General features: G+C 41.8%; 1 protein-coding gene across 2 annotated transcripts in view; it reads right to left on the bottom strand.

Annotated features, from left to right (window-relative positions):
* DPYSL4 (dihydropyrimidinase like 4) overlaps nucleotides 1-20240 on the bottom strand; it is a 43844-nt gene extending 23604 nt beyond the window's left edge. Inside the window, exons 1-7 of one of the 2 annotated variants that reach the window (XM_054982618.1) lie at nucleotides 19884-20240; nucleotides 11515-11603; nucleotides 9507-9691; nucleotides 6341-6505; nucleotides 4844-4905; nucleotides 4666-4746; nucleotides 2336-2404 (exon numbers count right to left, since the gene is read on the bottom strand). In XM_054982618.1, the coding sequence (XP_054838593.1) occupies nucleotides 2336-2404; nucleotides 4666-4746; nucleotides 4844-4905; nucleotides 6341-6505; nucleotides 9507-9691; nucleotides 11515-11603; nucleotides 19884-20237 (1005 nt within the window). In that variant the 5' untranslated portion in view covers nucleotides 20238-20240. Of the gene's footprint in view, nucleotides 1-2335; nucleotides 2405-4665; nucleotides 4747-4843; nucleotides 4906-6340; nucleotides 6506-9506; nucleotides 9692-11514; nucleotides 11604-17630; nucleotides 17670-19883 lie in introns of those variants that run through there. The other variant, XM_054982617.1, reaches the window with a different exon arrangement.
* Between the last annotated feature and the right edge of the window lie 5683 nt (nucleotides 20241-25923).

Genomic DNA, 25923 nt, shown 5'->3' with positions numbered 1-25923 from the left:
AAGATGGAATCCCCTCATGGGTGGTTCCATATGAAGTAATAGATCCGAGAACTGTCGATAATGAACAACAGCGTTTAACATACAAGGAGATAACCCGAATGGAATTTTCTAAACCCAAAATAAAGACGCAGGACGAGTTGTCTCCAAGTTACGATTGGTTTCAGTACAGACAGATCAGAGATCTTTATAATTCGGACTGTGTGAAGGGAGGGATAAGAATGGAGAATTCGGAATTAGAACAGGCACTTTTACAAGAGGATAAAAAGGAAATCTCTAAGGTATACAAAGTGCTGCTGAAATAGTATACTGAAGATGAAACAGTTAAAGTGCAAATGGTGAAGTGGGCTATAAACTTTAATAAGGAAATAACAATGGAGGCGTGGGAATACTTGTGGAAGAATACAGTGAAGATCACGACATGCACCAATATTAAAGAGAATGTCTACAAAATGATTTATCGTTGGTATATGACACCAAAGAAAATTGCGCTAGGGAATTTGAACACGTCTAATAAATGCTGGAAATGTAAAAAGCATGAGGGATCTTTGTATCATATGTGGTGGACTTGTGAGGTAGCTAGGCAGTACTGGGGGGAAATAATAAGAGTAATAAGCGAGATTTTACAATTTCAAATTAATAAGAACCCAGAACTCCTGCTACTGAACTTGGGAATGGAGGATATTCCAGCACAATATAGGACATTGCTATTTTACATGACAGCAGCGGCTAGACTTTTGTACACGCAAAAGTGGAAAGTGCAAGAAGTGCCAACTATTGAGGACTGGATATATAAATTGCTGTACATGGCGGAAATGGACAAAATGACAAGGAAACTGAGAGACCTTGATCCAGGACAGTTCAACACGGATTGGGAGAAGCTGAAACAATATTTAGTGAAGAAATGGGAGGTGGCAGGAGAACTGTGGCAGTTTGAAAATTACTGAAATACAATAAAAGTAGAGGGAGGTGACTTTACCGGGGGGTGGAGAGGTAAATGAGAATTTCTAAGCAACTATTTTATTAGACTATTATATATAGCATTAAGTATTATAGGTGTTATTACAAGAATTATAATGATAGAAATTAACTAATTATAAGGATAGAAACTAATTAATTTCATTTCTGGCAATAATTGTATAATGGAGATAATTTTATAATTGCAATGAAGGAATTTAAGTAAGGTGGGAAAATATATATTAATGTATAGATCATGTATTAAATTGATTGAATTGGTTTGGAGGTATATATGGGTCAAATTGGTTGACTATTTTTGGTGGATAGTTGCATAATGAAAGAATAATATAATTATATAATTAAAACAGTATGAAGATAAGATATGTAGAAAAAGTAATATATAGAGTATAAGTTAAATTGGTTGACTTATATTGAATGTACTGTTTATAGAAGTATCTAAAATTATGCTAAATGAGGGATAAATTGTTTGTCCCATATTGAAGATGAGATTATAAGATAGAGTATAGAGTACCAAAATTAGCTAAATGATTATTATCAAAAGAAAATATGCCAAGAATGTATTATTTAGTTATGTATTATTTAGTTGTTAAAGTAAGTAGGAAGACAGAAGGAGCACTGTGTTATATAGATAAGCTTAGAAGAAAGTGAAAGTTTACGTTTGACAGATAGAATAAATTTAAAATGAGTAAGGGAAAAGGGACAAGGGGTTGGAAAACTGTTGGAAGTCAACAAAAGGGGGGAAAGGGAGGGGGTTAGAATTGGAAAAATTAAGGGAAATTGATTGTAATGTACAATTTAATGACATCTAATCTAATAAAAAAAATTTAAAAAAAACAATTGCACTTACAGGAAAAATATGGAAACATTAGCATTACTTTTATCATATTACTGACTTTTACAGTCATAAAAAATTTAAAATCAGACAACTATTACATTAAGCTGAATTTCAATTAGTCCCCCCCCCACCCCCAAGATGCCACCTGGCATTTGTCAGCCCTGCAGAAGCAGCATCAAATGACCAACCTTACCTGGGGATGGGTGTGGCTGAAAAGCAGCTGACTTCAGCAATAGTACAGAGGAAGCTGTATGTGGCCCAGGCCTAGGGAGCTGCCCCTGCTCAGGCTGCAGCTCCATGTCCAGACTGGGAAGCCCTAGAGGGCCTTAATGGGTCAGTTGAAAGCAGACTGGGAAGTACTGGGCTGCACTGGGCTATAAAAGCCAGGCGGAAGGAGATGACTAGGGGGTGGAACAGCAGAAAAGGGAAAGAGGCCAGAGCAGGGAGGAAACAGAAAGAAGTGGGAGTGAAAATGGAATTTCCCTGTACTGTATAAGCAATTCCATGATACTAACTTAACATTACCTCTTCTGGATGACTAAGCACATGACCCTCTGGACCAGTGATCCCAAGATCCAACAGTCTTTTTTGCTCCTATATTTATAAAGACACACAGGAGAAGCAATAGTTAAGCAGTGTTATTGCCAGTATATCCTAAAGTATACTAAACTGTAACATGAAAGATCAGAATACAAGGATTTGAGCCCAGCGGCACCTTAGAGACCAGCAAGACTTCCAGGGTATAATCTTCGAGAGTCAAAGCTCCTTTCTCTTGAAAACTTATACCCCGAAAATCTTGTTGGTCTCTAAGGTGCCACTGGGCTCAAATCCTGCTGTTCTACCAACACAGTTGCCTACCTGAAACTATCAGAATACAAAACATGCTATTTACATCCATGACAATTAGAAAGATTTATGATTCCTCATTGTATGAGCAACTTGGCAAGAGTAAACTGTCTTGGGGGATCTCCGTCTAACCATTGCATTTTTATGCCTTGCTAGTTTAACACCAAAAGGCTAAACAGGCAACCTGCAAAGTTGCTACAGGAATCCTTGTCTTAGGGCAAAAGGTTGGCCATGAAACTAAGAAAAGAAAAATAAGGCTGCTATAAGAGAAATGTATTTTGTCAAGTAACTCTGTAGCCAGCTCTGCCTGGTTAATTATGTATAAAGAGCTGTCTTTCTAACATCCGTCTTGATCTTCCACATCAGAATTCCGTAAGGACACCAATGCTGTTTGAAAACTCTTCTCTCAGGATTGCAGCTTGTGAATGACAGAACAGAGTTACACAGGGGGACTGCCCCCCTCAGAACAGAATTAGGGGAGAGGCAGAGGCCTGCAGCAATAGTGGGAAATCAGCTACATCACCCTACTTTCTGTTAGAGTTTCCGAGCCCTGGGTAATACCAATTTCTAATGAATTTGGGACATGACACCACAACATCCTAACATCTCTTCTAGTCCAGTGAACAGCATCATTCAAGCCCCTCCTATGCTGAAATCATCTCCTGTCAGCCAATCTTTATGGAGGAATTAAGACTCATATAGTTATTCCCTTCGTTATGAGAAGGAATGAATCCCCTGATTTGTAACTGCTGTCTCCGTTGCAATTGGTACATCGCCTCTCTAAGACTGTGACCAGAATCTTGTTTACCAAGATCTGTGCAGGACAGAGGCTGGGATGGGCCAGATGCAAAAAAAAAGGGACATCTGGTCTTGTGTTTTTGAAGCAAATGTCTCACATCCAAACATGCCAAGGTGCCTTGCCTCTTCCCAGTCATAAGAGCTAATACTCTGACGGGCAATACATCTCCATGACTGAGTTTCAAAATCACATTATCTTTTATATGCATGGGTTAATCTTTTCGTCCTTGAAGCACTCTGGAGATACTTGTCCAACATTTTTCTAGTTCTCTGCAAATACTCTTGAAGTTCATCTTCAGGCTTGCATGCTGTCATGTGGAACATTTTAAAAACTCTCTGAAGGCACCCCTCTGATGTGAATTGGATCATGTTGGCTAGATGTGAACAGAAATTCTCTAATTCTAAACAAATCAATATCTTCAGAGGAACTTGCGGGTTTGCAGCCTGATGCTGTAGGGGCACCTTGAGCATCAACATCAAGGCTCTCTGTAAAAGTACATGGAAGAAAGAAACACAAATCCTCCTGTTATAAAACACAGAGGACTCCAGATCTAAACACAGAAGGCTGGTGCACATGAGCACAACCACATTTAACTGCTCTCCCTTCCATTTGAAAAGCCACTGGATTAGGGCTTGCCAAATAGATCCAGATATTTTTGTCAGGCCACTGGCAACTGCCCAATATTTCCTTTTATGGCACTGATTCTCAAATGGTGGAATAGATCCCACAAGTGGATTGTCAACCTCTAAAATGTACACTGGGGACAGGGCCCTTGAAGGGTTCTATTTTTAATTCAGAAACAACCTATGGGATCCAGGTAATTAATTCCGGAGTTCACAGCACCACGAACTGAGAGCAGAACACTTTCCTGGGAGCAAACCACATGGAATAAATTGGGACTTGCTTCTAAGCACATCTGCTTACAATTGCTCTCAAAGTGACTTACTGAATCTAGCCAGCATCATCTTAAGAGCTACTGAAAATGATCACAGTGGATTCTTCCTACACAGGTTACATCCACGGGTGACACCATCTATATTTAAGACCCACCAGGTTCAGAGGAGGGGGGAGATGAAGGAACCAGCTCCCAGGGAGCTGCAGGCGACACCATCCGATTCCTCAGGCTTAAGAAAGAGGCCATCCCTACCTCAGAAGAATGCAAACCATCTATTCTTGTAAGTTTAAGTGAGTCCTGAAGCATTTACACTACCTCATCAATGATGTCTCCATTTTCGGCATGTACTTGCGCAATGGCACCCAGATCTCGAATGATGCTGAATATCTCATACATCTGCCAAAAATGAAAGGGGAAAAAAATCTCAGTCTTTGGATGGGGGGTGGCATTAACTACAAAAGGGAACTTGAATCCTAGTTTATCTCTCTGTTACCTGAGCATCAGTGCACTGAAGTTTGTCTTTATACGCCATAAAAACAAGAAAGGAGTTCACACCTGAACAAAAGCAGAAGTGAATTAATGCCTGCAACTGAAAGACTGCTGGTTTCCAGGCAACATGTACTGGCTAATTTATATTCATAGCTGGTAAAAGTTAAGGCGTAGATTAGAAAAACAAAGTTGAATAAAATCTGTACTGTGTGACTTAAGCACCACTACTCAGAAGGAAATCTTACTAAGCCCATTTCCACATGCCCTTACAGGGATGGCCCGCTCATGGAATGCCGGTAGCTTTTTCCCAGAAATCCATTTGCAAAACATTTGTGGGACATTTGGTTTCTGCTTTTTCGGCACCTTTTTTGTGACCACAGAAAATGCATTCCCAGAAAAAGCGCTGAAAAAGTGGAAGCCAAACAGCCCGCAAATGTTTTGCAAACAGAGATGTCTGGATTCCTGGGGAAAAGCCACCAGTGTTCAGTGAATGGGACATCCCTTTAACAGCATGTGCAAATGACCTAAAAATCAATGGAGTGGATTTAAGATTAGTAATCTAAATACATGCAGAGATTTGACCATCTGAGTAAAGCCAGAGATAATTAAAACTTCTTTTAGAGATATAAACAGCATCTCCTACAAATTCTGCAGCATTCATATATTTTGCTAGCAACTGCTGAGGGGCGGAATCACAACTAATGAAAAAGCCAGTATGGGAAGCAGTGGCTCTGAATACCCACTTTCCTTCCCAACCCCAACCTCACCTATCGTCAAGGCTGATATTCATTTGCGATGTTGGTCTGTGTCCAACTAGTATATCTGAATGACCCATCTATATGAAATACTCCTGTCCATTGTCACAAAGAATTTTTTCCCCAGTATCATAGTGCAATTAGTTGGGAATCACAATGTGTAGACAATTCACACTGCAATGTAGTAGACCACTTTACTCAGAACCCAGCCTTCAAGCTGTGTTACTTCCAGTGTATTATTTCTCATCCTGCTCAACTGGACAACCTCTCTCCACCCTGTTTCTAATCAAGTTATTGGAATTTACTGCAATAATTAAGTAAATATGAAAAGTCTAACATCAGAATGACCCACTAAGTTAAACTTGGCTACTTAAATTTTGATGGGAGAGGTGTTAGCAGTTTCTTCAGAAGATGTCATCCCTGGCTTCATGACTTCATTCTGTTCCTGCTTGTACCTGAGCCATGGGATTGCATACAACAGTTCCATCTTAGATGCATGCCTATCTGGAAGGCTTTCAGGTAGCAACTGGAGTTCTTCCTAGTGGTGATGGTTCCCAGCAGGTTCCACTTGGGAAAATGTGTGGAGTGGCATACAAAGAGTCCGCACCCCAAGCATAACCCCTCATCCAACATCAGCTTATGCAATAACGTTTCCTTAAGCTTAATTCATTTGCAGCTAGAGAGCTATGACCCAACCACAACTGGTACTCACTCCAGAGTCCCCACAAAACTGATTATGATCCTACCTTTGTCTTTAACAAGAGCCTCCAGCTCTTCTTTTATGCTCTCGTGCCAGCGAGTGATATCAATGTGCAGTGAATAATCACAGCAGGCCTTACTGTCAGCACACTCTCTCCATTGATCATAGGCAGCCAGGAGGTTTGCTCCAGATTCAGGAAACACATGATCAACTGGAAGAAGAAAACCAAAAGCATCAGCAAGAATTTAACTGCCTGGTATGCATTAAAAAAAAAGTGGTCCAGTCAAGAAATACGTATCAGGGTTTTCTAATGCCCATTAAGGTATTTAGGACAACTTTCTTATTCAGATGATGTCCAGAGACATGGATATACCAGTAGTGTTTTGTAAAACAGGAAACAGGATTTATTGCTTATGAGGCTATAATGAAATGCAGATACATATGTCTATGTATAACCAAACAGTACGCATTTTATTGAAGGGTGTGATACATACATATGAACTAAGGAGAATTCATTCATGTGACAAGTCAAATGAGCTAGTGTTGTGCTGGAGTGAGAAGATCCAACCCTTCCCCCTAAAGCCCCCCCCCCGATAGCTTGCAAGGTGACCTTGAGTCAGTCACTCCACTTAATTTACACCACAGGGTTGTTGTGAGATAAAAAGGAAGCTGGGAAAGCCAGGAACATCATCCTGAAGTCCTTAGAGAAAGGGTGGGATAAAAATGTGACAGATAGACAAAAAGACAGCAGGGCAATCATATATGGGTTTACTGTACCAGGACTGACTTGGGCACATGGCAATATGAGTAAGTCATGAGTAATGCATGTTTTTTTTTTTTTGAAAAATTTTTATTGGGTTAGAATCCATTATTTCCACATTTACATTCAATTTTCCCCAATTTTTTCATCTCTAACCCCCTCCCTTTCCCCCCCCCCTTTTTGTTGACTTCCAACAGCTTTCCAACCCTTTGTCCCCTTTCCCTTACTTTTATTAGCTTCCTCTATCTAAAACAAATATATATTCTCCATTATTCTAAGCAGTACATCCTTAACTATTTTTAACATTATATGCCCAAACTGTAAGCCTTTGTTTCTATCTTAGATAAACAATTTATCCCAATTTTTCAATTTCAGGTATTTCTATATATCATAAACCATATAGATCATACATTCGTTTATATCAAACAATTTGACTTATTCTCTATATATATTACTCATTCTATCTTTTTATAATAGTTCTATATATCTCTCCTCACGTAGTCAATCAATTTGACCCATCTATATCTTCAGACATTCAGTTTGGTACAAAACTTGTCAGAAAAAAAAGAAAATATTGTTAGTTAATCGCTCCTTATATTTAATCCTTATAATTAATTATTTTCTCTATGTTCTGTTTGTTAACCTATATATATCTATATATATGTCAATCTATTAATCTGACTGCTTATTAATTCACATTTATCTCTTCTCCCCCCGGTAAAGTCTCCCCCCTCTACTTCAATACTTCAGTAGTTCTCAAACTGCCACAGTTTTCCTCCCACCTCCCATTTCTTCTCCAGGTATTGTTTCAGCTTCTCCCAATCTGTGTTGAACTGCCCTGAGTCCAGATCTCTCAATTTTCTTGTCATCTTGTCCATTTCAGCCATATACAGCAATTTGTAAGTCCAATCTTCAATAGTTGGCACTTCTTGTACTTTCCATTTTTGCGCATACAAAAGTCTAGCTGCTGCTGTCATATAAAATATCAACGTCCTGTGTTGGGCTGGAATTCCCTCCATTCCCAAGTTCAGTAGCAGGAGTTCTGGGTTCTTATTAATTTGAAATTGTAAAATTTCACTCATTTCTCTTATTATTTCCCCCCAGTACTGCCTGGCTACCTCACACGACCACCACATATGATAGAGGGAGCCCTCATGCTTCTTACATTTCCAGCATTTATTAGAAGTATTCAAATTCCCTAGCGCAATCTTCTTTGGTGTCATGTACCAACGATAGATCATTTTATGAATGTTCTCTTTGATATTAATACATGTCGTTGTCTTCATTGTAGTTTTCCACAAGTATTCCCATGCCTCCATTGTTATTTCTTTATTAAAGTTTATAGCCCATTTCACCATTTGTGTTTTAACTATCTCATCCTCGGTATACCACTTCAACAGTACTTGGTATACCTTGGATATTCTTTTCTTATCTTCTTTAAGAAGGGTCTGCTCTAGTTCCGAATTCTCTATTCGTATACCTCCCTTTACAGAGTCCGAATTATATAAGTCTCTGATCTGTCTATACTGGAACCAATCGTAGTTAGGTGATAGTTCCTCTTGTGTCTTTATTCTAAGTTTGGATGCTTCAGTTTTAGTTATTTCTTTATACGTTAAACATTGTTGTTCATTATCAACAGCTCTCGGGTCTATCACCTCATATGGAACCACCCACAAAGGGGTTCCTTCTTGTAGATAAATTCTGTACTTCTTCCAGATTATGTATAGACTTCTCCGAACAAAGTGATGCAGGAACATCGAGTTGACCTTTACTTTGTCATGCCATAAATATGCGTGCCATCCAAATATTTTTTTATATCCCTCTAGGGCTAATAATTTCTTGTTCTTTAATGTCATCCATTCTTTCAACCAAACTAGGCAGATTGCATCATGATAAAGTCTCAGATTGGGCAGTTGCATTCCGCCTCTTTCCTTTGCATCTTGTAAAACTTTCACTTTCACTCGAGGCTTCTTGCCTGCCCAAACAAAATCTGATATTTTCCTCTGCCATTTTTCAAATTGTTTGGAGTCTCTGATGATTGGTATTGTCTGTAGCAAAAACATTACTCTTGGTAACACATTCATCTTAACTGCTGCAATCCTACCCAACCATGACAAATTCAATCTATTCCATTTAATCAAGTCTCTCTCTATCTGAGTCCATAGTTTTTCATAATTGTTTTTGAATAGATCTATGTTCTTTGCAGTTAATTCGACTCCCAAAGAGTAATGCATGTTGTAAGGCAATCACATAACCATGTCACTGGTAGACTGAGTTAAATCTACATGTTCTCAGCTAATATACTCAGCATGTAAATGTGGTTCTAAGTGCTTATCCAGATAGTCTGGAAATAGATGAGATTTTTCTGATATGGCAATGGAAAATTAAAACATTCTGCAATGACCATCTAATGACAGTATTCAACACTGCCCGTGCCAGAGATGGTACATACGTATCATGGTGGTTCCTCCTGCTAGAGCAGCTTTTGTGCCTTGATAGAAGTCATCAGCAGAGGTCATTCCCATCACGGGCATCTGTAATCTAGTGTGTACATCTATTCCACCAGGCATAACTAGTTGGCCATAGGCATCCAATGTTTTTATACCTCCGGGAACAATCAGATTTTCCCCAATTTGTCTGAAAATGACATTAAGAGAGTTTTTCAATGGCAATGGTATTAATAGATACCGTCAAGGCGGTATACAGTCAGCGTGTTTTGTTTCTGATACTGCTTTTGAAAAAGTCTTCTTCTTTTTTTGCCTATTTGATCTCTTTTCTCCAGGATGATTACAATGATAACAATGGAATTAGACATAACAATGGAATGAGTTATCTGGACATGCCCTTAATAACATAATTTACAGTGCAGTTCTAAGCAGTTACCGCTTCTAAGACAGTATTGACTTCAATGAGCTTAGAAGGCTGTAATTCTGTTTAGGATTGCTCTGCAAATTTCTGTAAAGTCACATTCAATTTATGACAACTCCTCATGGGTTCTTTTTTTTTGCCTTTCTAGGAAGCCCCCCCCCCACACACACACAACTCAGTCACAGCCAAGAAATTCACAGAGGTTCATTCTGGACGTCACACTTATTTCTTTGTATTCCTTTGTGCTGGCTCTTATAACTGTCACCGCTTTGCCAGCCTGAGTGGTGATATTTTTTCCCCTTTCCATTTGAACAGAGACTGCCAACTCCACTGCTGTTTCTTTGGGATGGTAAGATGTCTCTTTACCACATCGGAGTGTCTTTACCACACTGCCTTATCTACCTTTGGAAACTGCCTAAAATTTCCCACTCTCAGTCTCTGAGTCACTGAAGCAAACAACATACTCTACCCAGCTCAGCAGACTGAGGGCAGATTAAACTCCTCTGTTCATTCTTTTCTTTTAAAGACTCTCCTTTCCCCTTCTTTAAATCCTTCATTCTCCCACTCTTCCTTGTGGCTATTCCCCAATGAAGAATTCCCTCTCAGTCCGGACACTTGGCTGTCTTTCACTTTTACTCCTCTCATGTAACTCTTCATACACATGTCCTTCTGAACACAACAATTTCACTATTCTTATGCTTAAGTACCTTTCAATTCCTGTGCCCCTATATTTTCCTCAATAAATTCTAACACTTCTTTGGGAAAATATCTGGTTGTTTGGGGGTTAGTGGCACTCTGAGTTTATTTGTGCATTATCTAAGTAAAGATCCCAAAATCATACATTCTGCTTTCCCTAACTGACAAATGTGTCAGTTTTCCAAGCTAGTCAGGCTGCCGAAATGGGTAAAGCTTTTCCCCTGTCAATGAACTTAAATTTCCCCACATTGGTTGTGGTTCTAGGTGTGAGTGCTGAACCTAATTTAAAGAGCCTGCATGTGTCTAAGAATACATGTAAAGGGGAGTACATGTGGATAACAATACCTTTACCCATGTCCAGCAGGATCCTGGAGGACTTTCTGCATGTGGAAGGAAGTTGATGCTACTACCGGATTGGGCATGCACAGCCCAATCTGGTAGAGAACCACAAGAAGAGAAAAGCAGTTCCATGCACACAATATCCCTTCCATTCACTGGGTTGGGCCAAATGTGACTACAATGGGGCAAGTAATTTTGATACCTGAGCCAAAGATAACTTTTGACTTTGTTTTCAGGAACTGAATGCTGGAAAGTGTTTTGTGGATTGTGGGTCATACTTCAACACTGAAGTTCCCCAGTGTGACTTGCACTTCGACTTGCTTTTCAATGAATACTACCAGCAACCTATTCCTATTGACTTCTTTTAAAATAACCTACAGACATCCAGTGTTTGAGTTGTGTTGAGTTAGAGTCCATGGGCTTAAAAGGGTGTAACTCTGCTTAGGATTGTTTGGATGGATGTAATAAATATTAAATTGGGTTTAGAAAAAGTTCCTCAATTCATGTGACATGAAAATATACAAAACTGTACTACAGAATATTTTCCATCAACTTACTTAATCAAGCCATCTTCCACATAGATATCTGCATAAAATGACTGGTCATCATTGACAATCTTCCCTCCTTTGATGAGCAACCGATCGCTCTAATAAAAGACAAAAATGTTTTCCAAGATAACTTAGAGATTTCCTGCACATGATAGACAGAGCTCTCAAGCAGCTATGCTGGCACACAGAAAAGTTAAGGAAAACAGAAGTCATGTAACACCTTTTATTGGGACCGACTAAAATATCAGAACAGCAAGCATCAGGGTGTTTGTTTGATACAAAGAAGGGAGTCAGGGAGAGAAAATAAGTTGTTTCAAGACACAGTAGCAAAATCAAAGTTTCAAGATACGGATTGTATCTTGTTTTCCAACTTAATACTACAATTCAGACTCTGGGTCTTGCCATCATGCCTTGAAAGAACTCCGCCCTTCTGTACCGAACACCTAGCCTTCTGAAGAATTCGAAAGGACTCTAAAGCTTGCACACTATTTTGTGATGTGCACTGTTTGGAGATATTTTTGGTGCTCTTAATAAAAGGTGTCACATGACTTTTGTTCTAGAATTCATTAACCTGCCGTTTTACATTTATTCAGAAACATGTTATTATAAATGCCTGATGAAATAAGAATGTAGATTAGAACAGCTGTTAGTATTGATCTAAAGCATGTAGATTTCAAGTTCTGCAGCAACATTTGAATTTTGCTAATTCCTACGTAAAAGTTAACTATACCAGCGCAAAGATAAACACTTAAAAAGTGTTCATTGAGTGGAGAATAAGTCCACAGAGGAAATGAATCAAAGGAAAATTGCAATGTGTCTTCTGTGACCCATTTTGCTTTCATTGAATACTTCTGCCTCCATGATATAGAACTGCATTACTCTGAAGGCCAAATGACACATATGCCATTTCTCCCTGACATTTATTTTACTTTCACTAAATGCAGCAGGCTGCAACAGGAAGTAAAAGACCAGTACAACCCTTTTCCCTCTGGCCCTATTTAAGGATGTTTTTTCTTGCAGGGGATAAAACAGAGGGGCTCCTGGAGACTGAAATTTTGCTCCCTTCACAGCTGATTTTTTTTTTTAAAAAAGGAGGTAACTACATGCAACTGAGGATCAATTGTACTTTGACCATAAAAAAAAGCAGGTCAGAGATGCCCAAGCCACAAACCCAGTTTCTGCAGTAGCTTGTGTCCTCTTAAAGTAGTGTGATGTTTGGTGGATTTTGCCATATGTGAGTAGGTTTGATGGGCACTAGTTTTCATCCCTTTTTAACAAGGATAGAATCACAGGAATTGGGTCTATGAGAAATGTACAGGCAAAGCCCTTACAGTGCCTTATGAGCATAAGAGGAGGGGAGTTCATGACCTCTACCCAAAGTGGATTGCATCGGCCTTAGAGAAACAGCAAGAAAACAATTCTCCAAGAACATAATTATAATTTTAAGAGGATGTGAAGGACTGAAACATTTGAAGATGTAACAATCCTGCCCACTAACATTTTGATTTTTAAAATGTGATGCTGGACAGATGGGTCTCAATTCAGATGGCTAAAAATGAAAAGGCAGAGTGCACTCCCACATCCTTCAACTCTCCCAATCAAACAGCATGGCTTTGAAACACTGCTTTGTTCCCTCCTCCCCCACCCGGCATCTCCCAGGACCTCACAGGAATCAGACCGACAATTTGCTTAAAGGTGCCTCCTTTGAAGCTAACCTCTCTTAGCCATTCCAGAGAAATACCCATCAAAATTACTGCAGACAAGGCTTGGTGCTAAGAAGAGGAGGCAGAGAAAGACACTGCTCCAACCTATCCATTCCATTAAAATGGATTGGATCCAGTAAAATAGATGTTCCAAATTTTTCTCCTTACTCTGATTTTTTCTTAGATCAGTAGAATTGATAACGTGAATATTTGCAGGATTTTTACAGTATCTATTTATTTACAGATATACAAACTGAGCACAGAGGAGAAGACTGGTCTCACAATGTTGTAATTAAAATATGATCACACACACACACCCAAGCAATAGACCATAGCCCACCACGATTGCTGATCCCTAGGCACACGTGAAAAAGACTTGCTTCTGGCCAAACAGAAACTGTACAGTTGTTTGTCCCAGAGCTTATTCAAGCCAGATCCAATATCTAAAAGGTGCCTGCCATAAAAAATTATTAAACAAGAAATCAAGCTAAATACAAACATTAAGGGAGTTGGTAATATCTTTGCTTGATACAACGTCAGAGAGTCCCATATCACCTTTTCCCATTATTTCCTTTTTAAAAAACAAAAGTCCTGTAACAAAAGGCATATTTTTACCAAAATAAACATCTGAAGACACATTTCTTTGTATAAATATTTATATCCCTCATATCCCTCTTTTCTATCCAATAGGGACCCAACGTGGTTTACACTATTCTCTTTTCCTCCAGTTTATCTTCTAAAAATAATTTGGTGAGGTAGGTAGGACGAGAAATTCACTGGTCCAGGGTTATCCAGTGAGCCTCCAAGGCACAGCAGGGATTCAAAACTGGGTCTCCCAGGGTCCTAGCCCAACAGCAGCCACTACACCATGCTGGTTCTACAACATATACTACGGCCTCCCTTGTTAAACTTTCTGCTCAAGTTAAAAAACTAACCATGTCTGATACTCCTCCTGCGATCCCTTTTTATGTTAGGTCCAGATTTGGGGAGATTGCGGCATGGATAGAAGTACACCTTGAAATGTCATCAGATTCTCTAGGGCTTTTATAGGTTGCTTCAGGAAAATACAGGCAATTGTTTTAAAAACCCCAATTGTGGGATGTGTTAATAAATCTGTTATGGAAAATGTACTTTAAATCAATTTTTCAAAGAGAACAATTGGATATTTTCACAATTTCACAAATGGTGAAAAGCTTCCCTGACCTCTCAACCCCTCCCCCTCAGGCCTCTTGAGCTAGCAATTGTCGAACTCGCCTTAAACCCTCTCCCATAACAACCTAGAATGCCAGATGCGGTCAGCCAGCTTTTATTCCACTGGCGTTTTTTCATCCTATGCTTGAATGGCTGGTTTGCTCCGGCTCCACATGGCCAAACAAAGCAGAATTTTAAAGACCCTTCAGTTGTCAGAGAGTGGGGGAGAAGCCACTCTGCCCAGATACACTCCTCTCTTCACATTTGCTTTTATGAAAAATAAAACACAATAGTACTGAAAGAGTGGAGATTTAGTGAAGTCTACCCAAACTTTCACTGAATGAGGAGCTGTGGAGGGCTAGAAAAGTGTCACCACCCTTGTGCACAGAAGTATCTGAGGGAAATTTCCTGGTAAGCCATTGGAAACCAGGAGCCAAGCAGCCCTTTATGGGCAGTGTTGTAGGGAATGCTTGGCTCAGGCCCAGGCTGCAGAGACCATAACAATGGATGAGAACTCACTATTGTCATGGTCACGACAGCCCGAGCACAAGCCAAGCGGCTCCTGCAGTGCTAACAGACCCGGATTCATGCACAAACTAAGCAAGCTACAGTCTAGGCCCTCAGATTACAGGGGGCCTCTACAAACAAATATGTTACTCAATTGCCATGCTAGAACAAGACCCATTTGGGACCTTTTCAACTTGACAAAGCTTAGGAAACTAAGCATTTCTAAATCCAGCCCTGCCCTTGGCTCTGCTTCCTCCAAAGCTCTTTTAACAACCCAATCCACCCCCTGTTTACAAGGTAAGTCCATTAACACAGGATCACAAGAACCAAGAATCAATTGCCATTTCCTGAATTATATGGTTCATTTGGAGATCAACTCAACATGAACTAAGTGACATCTGAAGAGCTACCCAGGTGCAGGCAAGATGCCTGCTTTAGTTCCATGGGAGGCTGGACTTTTTTTTTTTTGAACAGCTGACCCTCCATGACACATCATAAGTTGCTTTTTAAACCCTCCCCATTTTCCAAAGCTATTTGTCAAACAGTGCTGGAGTTGGAGTTGGAGGTGGGTAGTTGGGTGGGAAAGGAGTGGAATTGCTAGACATCTGAAACCTCTTGTGTTCATGGAACTCATTTCACAGTACTTTGGAGCCTGACCAATGTACTGTACTCTGTTTCACATTTGTATCTCAGTAGCTATCCCCTTCCCAACTGCTACAATCGCTACATCTGGACAGAAACTGACCGTCCCCCATTTCAATCATGAAAGTAACAAAATAAATAGGGTAGGGGCATATACATACTTGTGGGGGGGAGTCCTTAGGTATGCAGGAAAATATTACTTTGTAATTAGCTCAAATTAAAAAAAAGTTGGATGAGACTAATAGTGCAATCCTAAGCAGAGTTACTCCAGTCTAAGGCCATTGATTTCAATGGCCTTAGACTGGAATAATTCTACTTTGGATGGAACTGTAAGTATCCTACAGAATGCTGAAAACAAATTAGTGTCATTTAAAGAAAAGAGAGGGAGGAAAAACCAGTCCCCACAAGCCCGTGGAAGTTTACAGACTCCTGCAGGTAAAGGTTTGGTGATGGGGCAGAATTTCCAAATTGCAATGCCCTCCTGCAAGTCTTTGAATGCCCCCAGCTTGTTTCATTTAACTCACTAATATAACTTAACAAATATATACATATACATACATGTGCAAGCATGCACATGCAGCTTTGCGTGTGTGAACTGAGTGGGATAAAGGGCAAATAACTGAACAGTTACAGCAACTGCTGACCATTTGTGTCCGGAGATTTCCATTCACAGGGAAGCAGGAAATATTCATTCATATCCATTAAATAATCTCTTTCCAAAGCAACATTTAAAATTATCTTCGGTTATGGGTAAAAAGAACATGTTGCCTTTGCCTTTGAAATTCAATTAACAGGTAAGCAGAAAATATTCTGGCATTTCCCCCCAAATCCCCTTCCAGCTATCTTTGTGTGGCAATCAGAAGTTCAGACAAAATGGAGTGCTCATAACAGAGAACAAGCTTGGCAGACAATAGATGCAGACGGCCAGACTTTATTGTGGGTTAACGGAGTTTGATGTGACTAAGCTTTCATGAATAAGGTCCCATTACACAACTTCTTTTGAAAACAACATTTAGATTTAGCTGGGGTTACAAGTACGTAAAACGTATATGTTGCCTTTTTCCTTTGATACTCAATTAACAGGTAAGCACTCTTGCTGTTATGAAGGGCCTCTAACAGAGGATAAAATAAATCCATTTGGGTTCAAACGAGGTTACAGTCAAGAAAAGAGCACATTAATTCTCTTCCGGGGGGGGGGGCACAACACTTAATGCCAGATCCAGAATACACTCGCATTGTCCTGCTGTTGCTTCCATGCACCCACCCAGGTTCCATTGCAAGCCAGAAATGAAATCCACGGCCCATGATAGCTGAAGAGATCCCAGAGGTCTTACAGAAGAGTAAGACTCCTCTATTAAAATCCTGCCCTAATAACCTGTCTTGACTGCTGCCAGTGAGAGACACTCCAGGCACTAAAACTAAATTATGCTCCTTGACCTTCGAACATTCTTTATATATATATATATATATATATATATTTGGCCCCCACATATGCCCGGGAAACTAAATTCTGGAGAGGAGCTAGGAGAAGATGCCCTTTGCAGGGTGACCCAGAATCATAAGGATATCCAACGCTGCTGTTTCCGTGGGAGCCAGAAATCCTTTCAAGAGAAGCCGGGCTGGGGGCCTGAGGAGGGTAAACAATGGGCTAAGAGAACTCCCGCCCCGAAGCAGAAAGAAAGGCGCCTTGCAGGGCTTCCAGTACCGTCGTTTTCTGATGGGAATCTGAGGCCCCGAGAAGGGACTCGAATGCTTCGCGTCTTCTGGAGATAAACAAGACTGGGAACCACCCCATTTCTTCTAGTGAGAGGAGCCCCTTGCCCGGGAGCGCATGGACTGGCCTAAGCGACGACCCCCAATGGCCTCGCAATAAGGAGAGCAGGAGGGGGGCGGCGGAGGGCCTCTCCTGTCCGCAGCCTCCGCCGACCCCACCCCCTCCTGGCCTGGCCTGGCCTAGCCCGCTCCACCCCTCCCGGCTGCCCGCGGCCCAGCCCGCGCCCGTCCTCCTCCTCATCCGCCTCCCTCGCCCGGCCTGGCAGCTGCAGGACAGCAACCCGCAGGGGCTCGCTTGGCCTCTCTCACCGTGACCCGAGGGGTGCTCTTCTTGCCTTGGTACGACATCTTCCCTGCGGGCCGGGCCGAGTGAGGCCGGGAGGGTTCGAGCCGTGGGGCGAGGGGCGCTCGGCGGGGCTCCGGCCGGGGAAGCAGCGGCTGGCTGGCTGGCTGGTGGCTGGCTGGCGCGGGGCCGCGTGTGCGTGCGCACTTCGCCGCCCGGCGGATGATTCTGGCAGGGAGCGAGCGAGAGCGGCTCGGTGGCTCCCCCTGGCCTGGCCGCCCCGCACAGCCTGATTAGCATGCGGCCGGCGTGCGGCGGCAGACAGAGCCCCAGACGGCGGGCGGGCGGGCAGGCGGTTCTGCCGGGGCTCCCCTGCGCCGCCCCTCGCCGGCAGACAAAGGGCACGTGGCCGGGGCAGAGAGTGTCCGCGGGGCTCTGGCCGGGCGGATTCCCGGGCACTGGGCTGTCCTTCGCCCCCGGTCGGGACTCAGCCGGCGGTTTTATGGGCGGTGGGTTGTGGTCGCTAACCTCCGTTTCGGAGCCAAATCGTCGCTGACCGTTCGCCGCCTCAGGTTCTGAGGCGGGGGTTGCCTCCGAGAAACGGGGTTTCGGCTCCCCACCGCCGCCCTCCCCCGACTAGCTTGATAATCTGCAACCCCGCCGAGGTGTCGCGTGCTTTGCCGCCCGGTCCTATACACATTTACCGAGAAGCTCCACCTCGTGTGCCCAAGTAAACTTTGAGGGACTGGTTTGCCCTGGCGGGAGTTGACGGAAGGTACGGAAGCTCAGCTTCCCTCCTGAGCACCACTGGGAATACAATACGGACACTTGGGTTCAATCCGCTGAAAAACTCCCTTGCCTGTTTCACACGACTGATTTACGGAATTCAACGCCACAAGATATGATAATGACCTTTAGTTCTGATGGCTTGGCCAAAAAAAGTTAGGGAAACCTCTGGAATTGTTCTAAGGACCAGTTGCTGGTAAGATCCTGTGGAGGTCTTCGTGCTGGAGCGAATGCTTTCCAGAGGCATCTGACTGCCCTCTGTTGGAAACGGGGTGCTGGCCTGGAGGGACCCTAGAGATAAGGCAGCGGTGCTCTTTACCTGAGGTAGAATCTCCCTGAACCGGGACTGTAAGTGATCTTGCAGGGTGGCCACCCACCCACCAGATAAATGGATAGTGGGTCACTTCTAAAAATCCTTCTGTTCAAATTCCTAGGAGCGGTTTCTTAAGAACGGCGCCCACTCCCCTTTGTTCAGCTCTTTATTAAGAATCGTTTATCAGAATACAGAGGCAGGCGCGCCGCTAAGCGCTCCGGTTCCTTTGGGATGCAGAAGGGGAGGTGGGTCTGTGAAGGACCGCATCCTTGTCGCTTAGCCAAGTAGAGTAGAATCGTCTACTACTAGATCCAACCCGTATTATTTCATACCCTTTCCATCCTCTCCCGCACATTTTAGGGGGTGTCTTTTCCATTCACATGTCTTTAAAACTTTGAAATTGCTCCCATTGGCTTTAAAGGTAGAAGTAGCATTGTTTGGACGCGTGAGCGGGTGGGGGGGCTCCACTGAGCATGCAGGTGACTGGGACTAAAGCAAAAATCCCCGGTGCTTCTCAGTTGCCTAATAAATAATTGCTCACTCCTACCAATGGGACAGCGAACTCTAGCGAGGCTCCGTGAAAGCTGCTCTCAAAAGCCACATGCGAAGTATCACTAGGGAATCCTACCCAGACACCCTTTTAAAGCGGCGCTCAAATCAATCCCCAGCCCTCTTGGGACTGCCATTGATTCTCTGAAGCGAGATGCAATTAAATACAGGATTAATCTGTATTAATTTCAGAATCCCATCGCTGTTCAGGATATGCAACTTATCGTCTGCTCCCGCGGCCCCGAAGTTCGTGGGTCGTCCTTCTTTCGTGGGGCTTGTGTGGATGCCGAGAGTTTATTGCTAGGACTAAATTCCTGGCCGTGTCGCTCTCCCTGGTGCTGAGCATGCGCACAGCGGAAGCAGTGCAGTGCCTCTGATCCAGAAGCGAAATCCTGCTCCCTTCCTGCCCCCTGCTTGCCTCAGAGTTACTCAAAAGCGCCGGGTGGCATGAAATACACTCCCGAAGGTTGGGGAGGGGAGTGGGAACTGGCGTTTTTAAAGCAGGAGAGGACAAATACGACGGGGAAGGGAAGTCACGGCTGGGGCGCTACTTTCTCGAGAAGCTCTAAAGTTTAGGTCCTTTACCGACTTCTTCCAATGACCGTCCCCAGTGTTGTCTTTCCCCCGTTACCTGATGGCATCCATTGGGCAATTCCTCTGCAACTCCAAAGAAAGGGGGGCAAGCCTGGGGCCCCACGGGCGTGAGGAGAGGAGCGCTTTGGCTCTCGCTGCTGGCTTCGCTCTGCCCTTCCGAGTCGCTGGAGAGCTGAGGCAGTTCTGCGCGGCGGGACTGCTGCAGGCTCTCTCGCTTTGCTCCGCGGAGAGACTCGAAGTCCAGCGTTTTGTTTTCAAAGGCGCCTTCCACATTGCAAAACATGCCCCCGTATTTCTGCCGCGGCTTGGGGCTGCCGGTGCCGAGGGCGGCAAAGTAAGCGGGCAGTTCCTCGTCTCTCTGCTCCGGCTGCTGCTCCCTCTTCCCGGCCATAGTTTGGATTGCTGGGGACCTGAGAGGGGACTGAAGCGTTGCCCTCCCGGAGGGCTGTCGAAGTAGCCCTGGGTGGGGAGGGGGGTGTCCCGAAAAGCTCGGCCTGACTTCACTTCTCCCAGGCTGACGCGTGCGAACTCCTTGCCCGGACTCGCTGGACGAGTAGCACCGTGGGTCTCCTGCGTCCGCCCGCCTGGCAAGGAGCTGTCCAAGGGATCTGGTGCTGAAGCGGCCGCGCCGCCAGAGCTCAAAGAGACAACCCACCTAGGGGAGAATTCCCATTGCTGTCACTTATGCCACTTTGTCTCTTGCGTGGCCCATTTCATCTCACTTTGATGCTGGTGCTGTGTGGGTCACAGCGTGTAGTCGATACAAAAGACGTGTATTGAACTAACTGTACCTTTATCAACAGTCCCAGTGATCGAGTCAACAGTATTCCTATGTAAGATTTCTGCTTATATTGAATGTTAATCATAGGGCAACATAGTTTCAGATAATTTCTTCCTCTCATGTTTCAGTTTATGTAGGATTATATCTCTTAAAAAGAGCTGCTGAACATCATTAGGCCACAGGCCATCATGCTGTAATGTATGCAGAAACCTTGATCCGTTTTTTAAATTTTTTTAAAAACAAACTGAAAGTGGAGAGATTATAATTTTTTCATGTACATCTAATCTTTTTCATCTAAAAGAGCCATGCTGGTCATTTGTGAGTGCTTCCTTGATGATGTGTTTGGGATCCACTTTGAATTATGTGCAACATCATAGCTGTATCTTAGGATGATCAGGGAGAGGAAACAGAGTAGCTTGCTGGGGAACCTTGGGCCAGTCGCACACTCTCAGCCCAACCTTCCTCAAAGGGTTGTTGTGAAGGTTAAATGGAGGAGAGGAGAAAAATGTAATCTGCTTCAGGTCCCCATTGTGGAGAAAGGCAGAGTATAAATGTATTACAGTGAAAGTCTAAATAGCGTTATTCCAGTCTAAGCCCATTGAAATCAACTATGCTTAGGATTTCACTGTTAATATATTAAGTAAATAAATAAGTAAAATAGTTCCTACTCCTTTCTCAGCCTATCATATCTGCCATTCCTCCTCTCTGAACGATCTCCTACCATGTTGCTCTTATCTTAGCATTTCCCAGTATGTACATCTATTTGGAAACAGAGAGAGCAAACCTAAGCAAGTCTACTTAGAAGTATGTCCTATGCTATTCAATGAGGTTTACTCCTGGGGAAGTGTCCTTAGGGTTGCAGCCATATTGTGTTCCAACTGGTATAGAAATATGTGAATAATATTTAGCCAGCTGCAGCCAACTAATACAGTTCTTAGCCAATCCCAAGTTATTTCTTTATGCCCTCCATACTCTTAGTGGGCTGCAATCATTAAAATAGTGATGGGGTGCTCTACACCAATGCTGGCCACAGATATTATTATTTGTATAGATATATTATTGTTATACATTATATAATTTATAAACAACTACCACTGAACATAAAAGGATGGCAGCAAAGTATTTCTGTACATAAAGAAAAAGATTTCCAAAGGTTTAAAAGACTTTTTTAATTAAAAGTTTACAATAATTTATGTACTTTACAAATGAATAAAAAGTCTCTGATATATAGCATATGAACCACAATACAAAAATATGTGTAAAATTTTGTACATATGAGCCTATTTTAGGCCCATCAATTATATTTTTAGCACAGAACCAAACATTATGGATTTAGTTTATGAATATTATGAGACTACGTTAGAGAACACAAATAGAATATGGCATATTTACCATGGAAGAAAACTATTGTATACAGTTTTAGCTTTTACAGATATTTACAGTAGCTTTTTAAAATAAACTGTACAATAAATGATGTAGTTTTAACATACATATTCACAATATAATTTCCTGAGTCTAAACTAAATCCATTACTGGTCAGAAACTACCCACTACAAGGGTTTAATGATGTCATTACAGATGCAAGGTAATTTGGCACCCATCCACCAAAGTTGAATATGCAGTGGGTTCCCTCCCTACACACACACACATACACATCAGGTATTTATGTTAACAAGCTGTGTAAGGCACTCAAGGATATACTGAAGGCTACAGATATTAAGCAAGCTGAATACTTTTAAACAACAGCAACAGTTCTTCAACAGCTTGACCTACAAGCATAAACCTGAAATACATAACACACAGTCATTGACAAATAAAGCAGTAGTTCAAATGGATTTTAGTTTAGTCATGAGTTTAGAAAATGACCCAGGAGGCACATGCTGTGTAATTAATGAACATAAGCTATGTTGCCAGATAAATGTTTGCATTACTTAACTGTGAACATGTAGTTAGTGTTAAGGCTTTCCTGAAATTCTGGTGTTATACTTTAATGCAGTGATTTTATTTTCTGTGCAAGCTCTCATCCCAAATTTAAAACCTGGGCATACATGCAGGCGTTCCTGGCAGGGGAGAATCCCGCTAGCTGACCAGCAACAGCTCAAGAACACACAGGAACACAAAGGAAGCTGCCTTATACTGAATCAGACCATTGGGCCATCAAGGTCAATATTGCCTACACAGACTGGCAACAGCTCTCCAGAGTTCCATGTGGAGGACTTTCACAAAGGCAAGAGCCTTTGATTTTCAGCATGAGGGTCATAGCCCAGATAGAGGAAGATCTGCGTTGCATTTTGAAGCTGCCCCCCCGCCCTGCCCGCCTTTCCCTGTTTGCCTGCTTGATTTTTAATTGTGTTTTTATTTGTATTGTAAACTGTTTTTGGTCCCCATTGGGAGAAGTATATAAGTAAAATAAATAACAATAAACATTTAAAAACAAAGCTTTCATTGTGAGCTCATTCCTACATGGTGCCAGCATCTAGGAGATACATGCTCTGGGATATGGGAGTAAGCCTTGAGCTTGTTTGTTCTCGATTATCTTTCACAGAACCTTTATCATGAATTATGCATATATGCATAAATCCCTATATGAACAGGTACAGCTTATGCAATCCTTTCCTCCCTCACATAAATATAAGGGAAACTCCAGTAAGTTTGCAAGCTATTTGAGCAGGTAAATATTTGCCAACTGAAGCCAATGATCTCATATCCAAACTTTCCAAATACCGATTATACACTATCAATGAAGTAAAATCAGTGCTTAAAATGTGTAGATGTAGTATGTAAATGGGTTGAAATTACAGCTATACTGGCATAGCATCATAAAGCATGATGTTATGATAACTGTACAAGGTTTTACACCTTTGTAACGGACAAGTTCTGGATCAGTATTTAGAGATAAGGTGCAATTAAACTGCCTCACTTCAAGATATCATTGCAGATGTCAGAGCTTCTGCAAAACTGATGGCTTTCCCATTCAGACAAATGAAGTTGTATGCAACTATGTAAATATATGTTTGTGTATTCAAGAACCCTATGTGTGCACAGCAGGAGCACACTGAAGAACCTGGGTTGGGCAAATATGTAAAATCAAAGTGTAGGTCCTCTCCCAATGCCTATCTGGAGACACAAAAACAAACTCAAGCAAAATGCTAAAATCTACAAATACATTTTTAGCTTGTTTTATATATATAGCATACTGATATACATACCAGAGAACTGCAGTGGAGATATGGAGTTTTTATCTGTGCATCATTAAAGGACTTGCTCATTTAGATCACACTCCTAAGCACACTACATTGAAATTTGTAAGATATACTTCCATACAGTGGTTGTTCAAAAATATGAACTTGGGTAATGTGATTTTTTCCAGAATTTTCAAGTATAGCATGAGTAGCTGGAACAGAAAACTGGAAATGTGTGTGTGCGCGCGCATGAGCGCACATGTGTGTGTGTGTTTGCACATGCACCTGTGCAATGTAACCATTTGCATCTTTCCATTCTTATCAAGATCCCCGCTGATCTGTATGGATATTGGAGAGAAATCCTAAAAAGGCAAGGTACCAGTATCATATTGCCTCTTGTGGGTTTTCAGGGGAAAACACATTTGTTGTGCATCACAATATACTCCCAGCTCCAGTACTACTGACAGGAGAATAAAAAGAATAGGGTTAATTCTATATTTAAGAAGAGAGGGAGTGTTTCAGTGACGTGAGCTACCAGTCAAGCCCCAGGAATGAGATTGTGCATTCTTTAGTATGCCTACGCTACACATGTAATCTTGCTTTGCTGTGGTTTTGCGTCTGGTCTACAGATCCATGGAGTATATAGCAGCATATAGGTTGGATTTCCTGCCTTAACTTCACAAGACTGTAGTACCATATTTAGATTATGCAGATTTTAAAGTGTTTTTTTAATAAAATGTGTGGCATTCTACTACTCCTCCCCACAAATGATTGAGTGGCCGTTCTGTCTGTGGTGCTATCATAATTCCACTGATAACACTGGTGTCATGTCCTGTTTTTGCAAACTTTTTTCTCATGCTCATTCTGAGCACTTCCCTGTTAATGCAACATTTTAAAACTACACATACCTAATCAGATAGGTGTTTACTCATTAGTTTTCCATGGATTTAACAGGACTTACGCCTAGAGAAGTTATACAGGCATGCATTATAAATGGGATAGCAAGCTATGACTGGAACTGATCTTGTTTCCCTCATAAAGGAGTTTCACTAAGCAAACCTAAGCTGGTAAACTTAGAAGTAAGTCCCATTTTATTTAATGGGGAAAGTGTTTTTAGGATTGCAGCCACAATAAAGTCTCTGGAGTTCTACAACATAGTAGAGAGTCCAGTAGCACCTTTAAGACTAACCAATTTTATTGTAGTATAAGCTTTCAAGAACCACAGCTCTCTTCGTGGTTCTCAAAAGCTTATGCTACAATAAAATTGGTTAGTCTTAAAGGTGCTACTGGACTCTCTCTACTATTTTGCAACTACAGACTAACATGGCTAACTCCTCTGACCATGGAGTTAGCCATGACGGCTAGCTCCTATGACCATGTAGTTCTACAGAATTTCAAGTGTCACCATCAGTCACAATGTGAGCAAAATGCTACTTATCCTGAAACTAGGAGAATAAATCTTAATTTTTCATTTTAGGGTCAGTTAAATAAAACTTGTAGCTGGGATCCCAAGACTCCGTTCTATTAAGTCTGCCTTTGATGGAGAAAGAGTTCATCTGATGGGGAAAAGACTTTCTCTATTTTACACTGGATAAAGATTTTCTTCATTGGAGGAACACTTAACAGATGGCAGTAATTGGATCTAACTTGGATATAAGTTGGGAGCCCAATCCTATTTTTTCAACCTGTATGCATGTTATATTAATATAATACCTACATATCTGAGTAAAAGATATCTCAGGCACATTCACTGAGCCATTGTTCTATGTACAAAACAGTACCTCTCTGCATATGAACAATAGAATTTTTATATACACAGTCTCTTATTTACATGCTTCTTTTTCCTGTACAGATGAAGTGGAAGTTGATAATTATAATGCCATGAATGGATACTGAGCTGTATATACAGCATGCAACAATATGGCTGATAAAGAAATGCATTCAAGCCAGTTTTTTTAAATACATTTGTCTTCTCAAACCTTGCGCAGTGCATTATACATTTCCATGTGTATCCAGACCTGTAGCAGCATCTGAATCCCTAAGCCCTCTATTCAGTCAGGCATTTCATTTAGGGCATTTAAAAAGATGCCTGAATAGTACATTCTGTCAAACTT

The sequence above is a fragment of the Eublepharis macularius genome, chromosome 6 (genome assembly GCF_028583425.1).
Source record: "Eublepharis macularius isolate TG4126 chromosome 6, MPM_Emac_v1.0, whole genome shotgun sequence".
NCBI classification, from domain to species: Eukaryota; Metazoa; Chordata; class Lepidosauria; order Squamata; family Eublepharidae; genus Eublepharis; species Eublepharis macularius.
The sequence above is the reverse complement of the archived record's forward strand: the minus strand, read 5'-3'. Positions and strand labels throughout refer to the sequence as shown.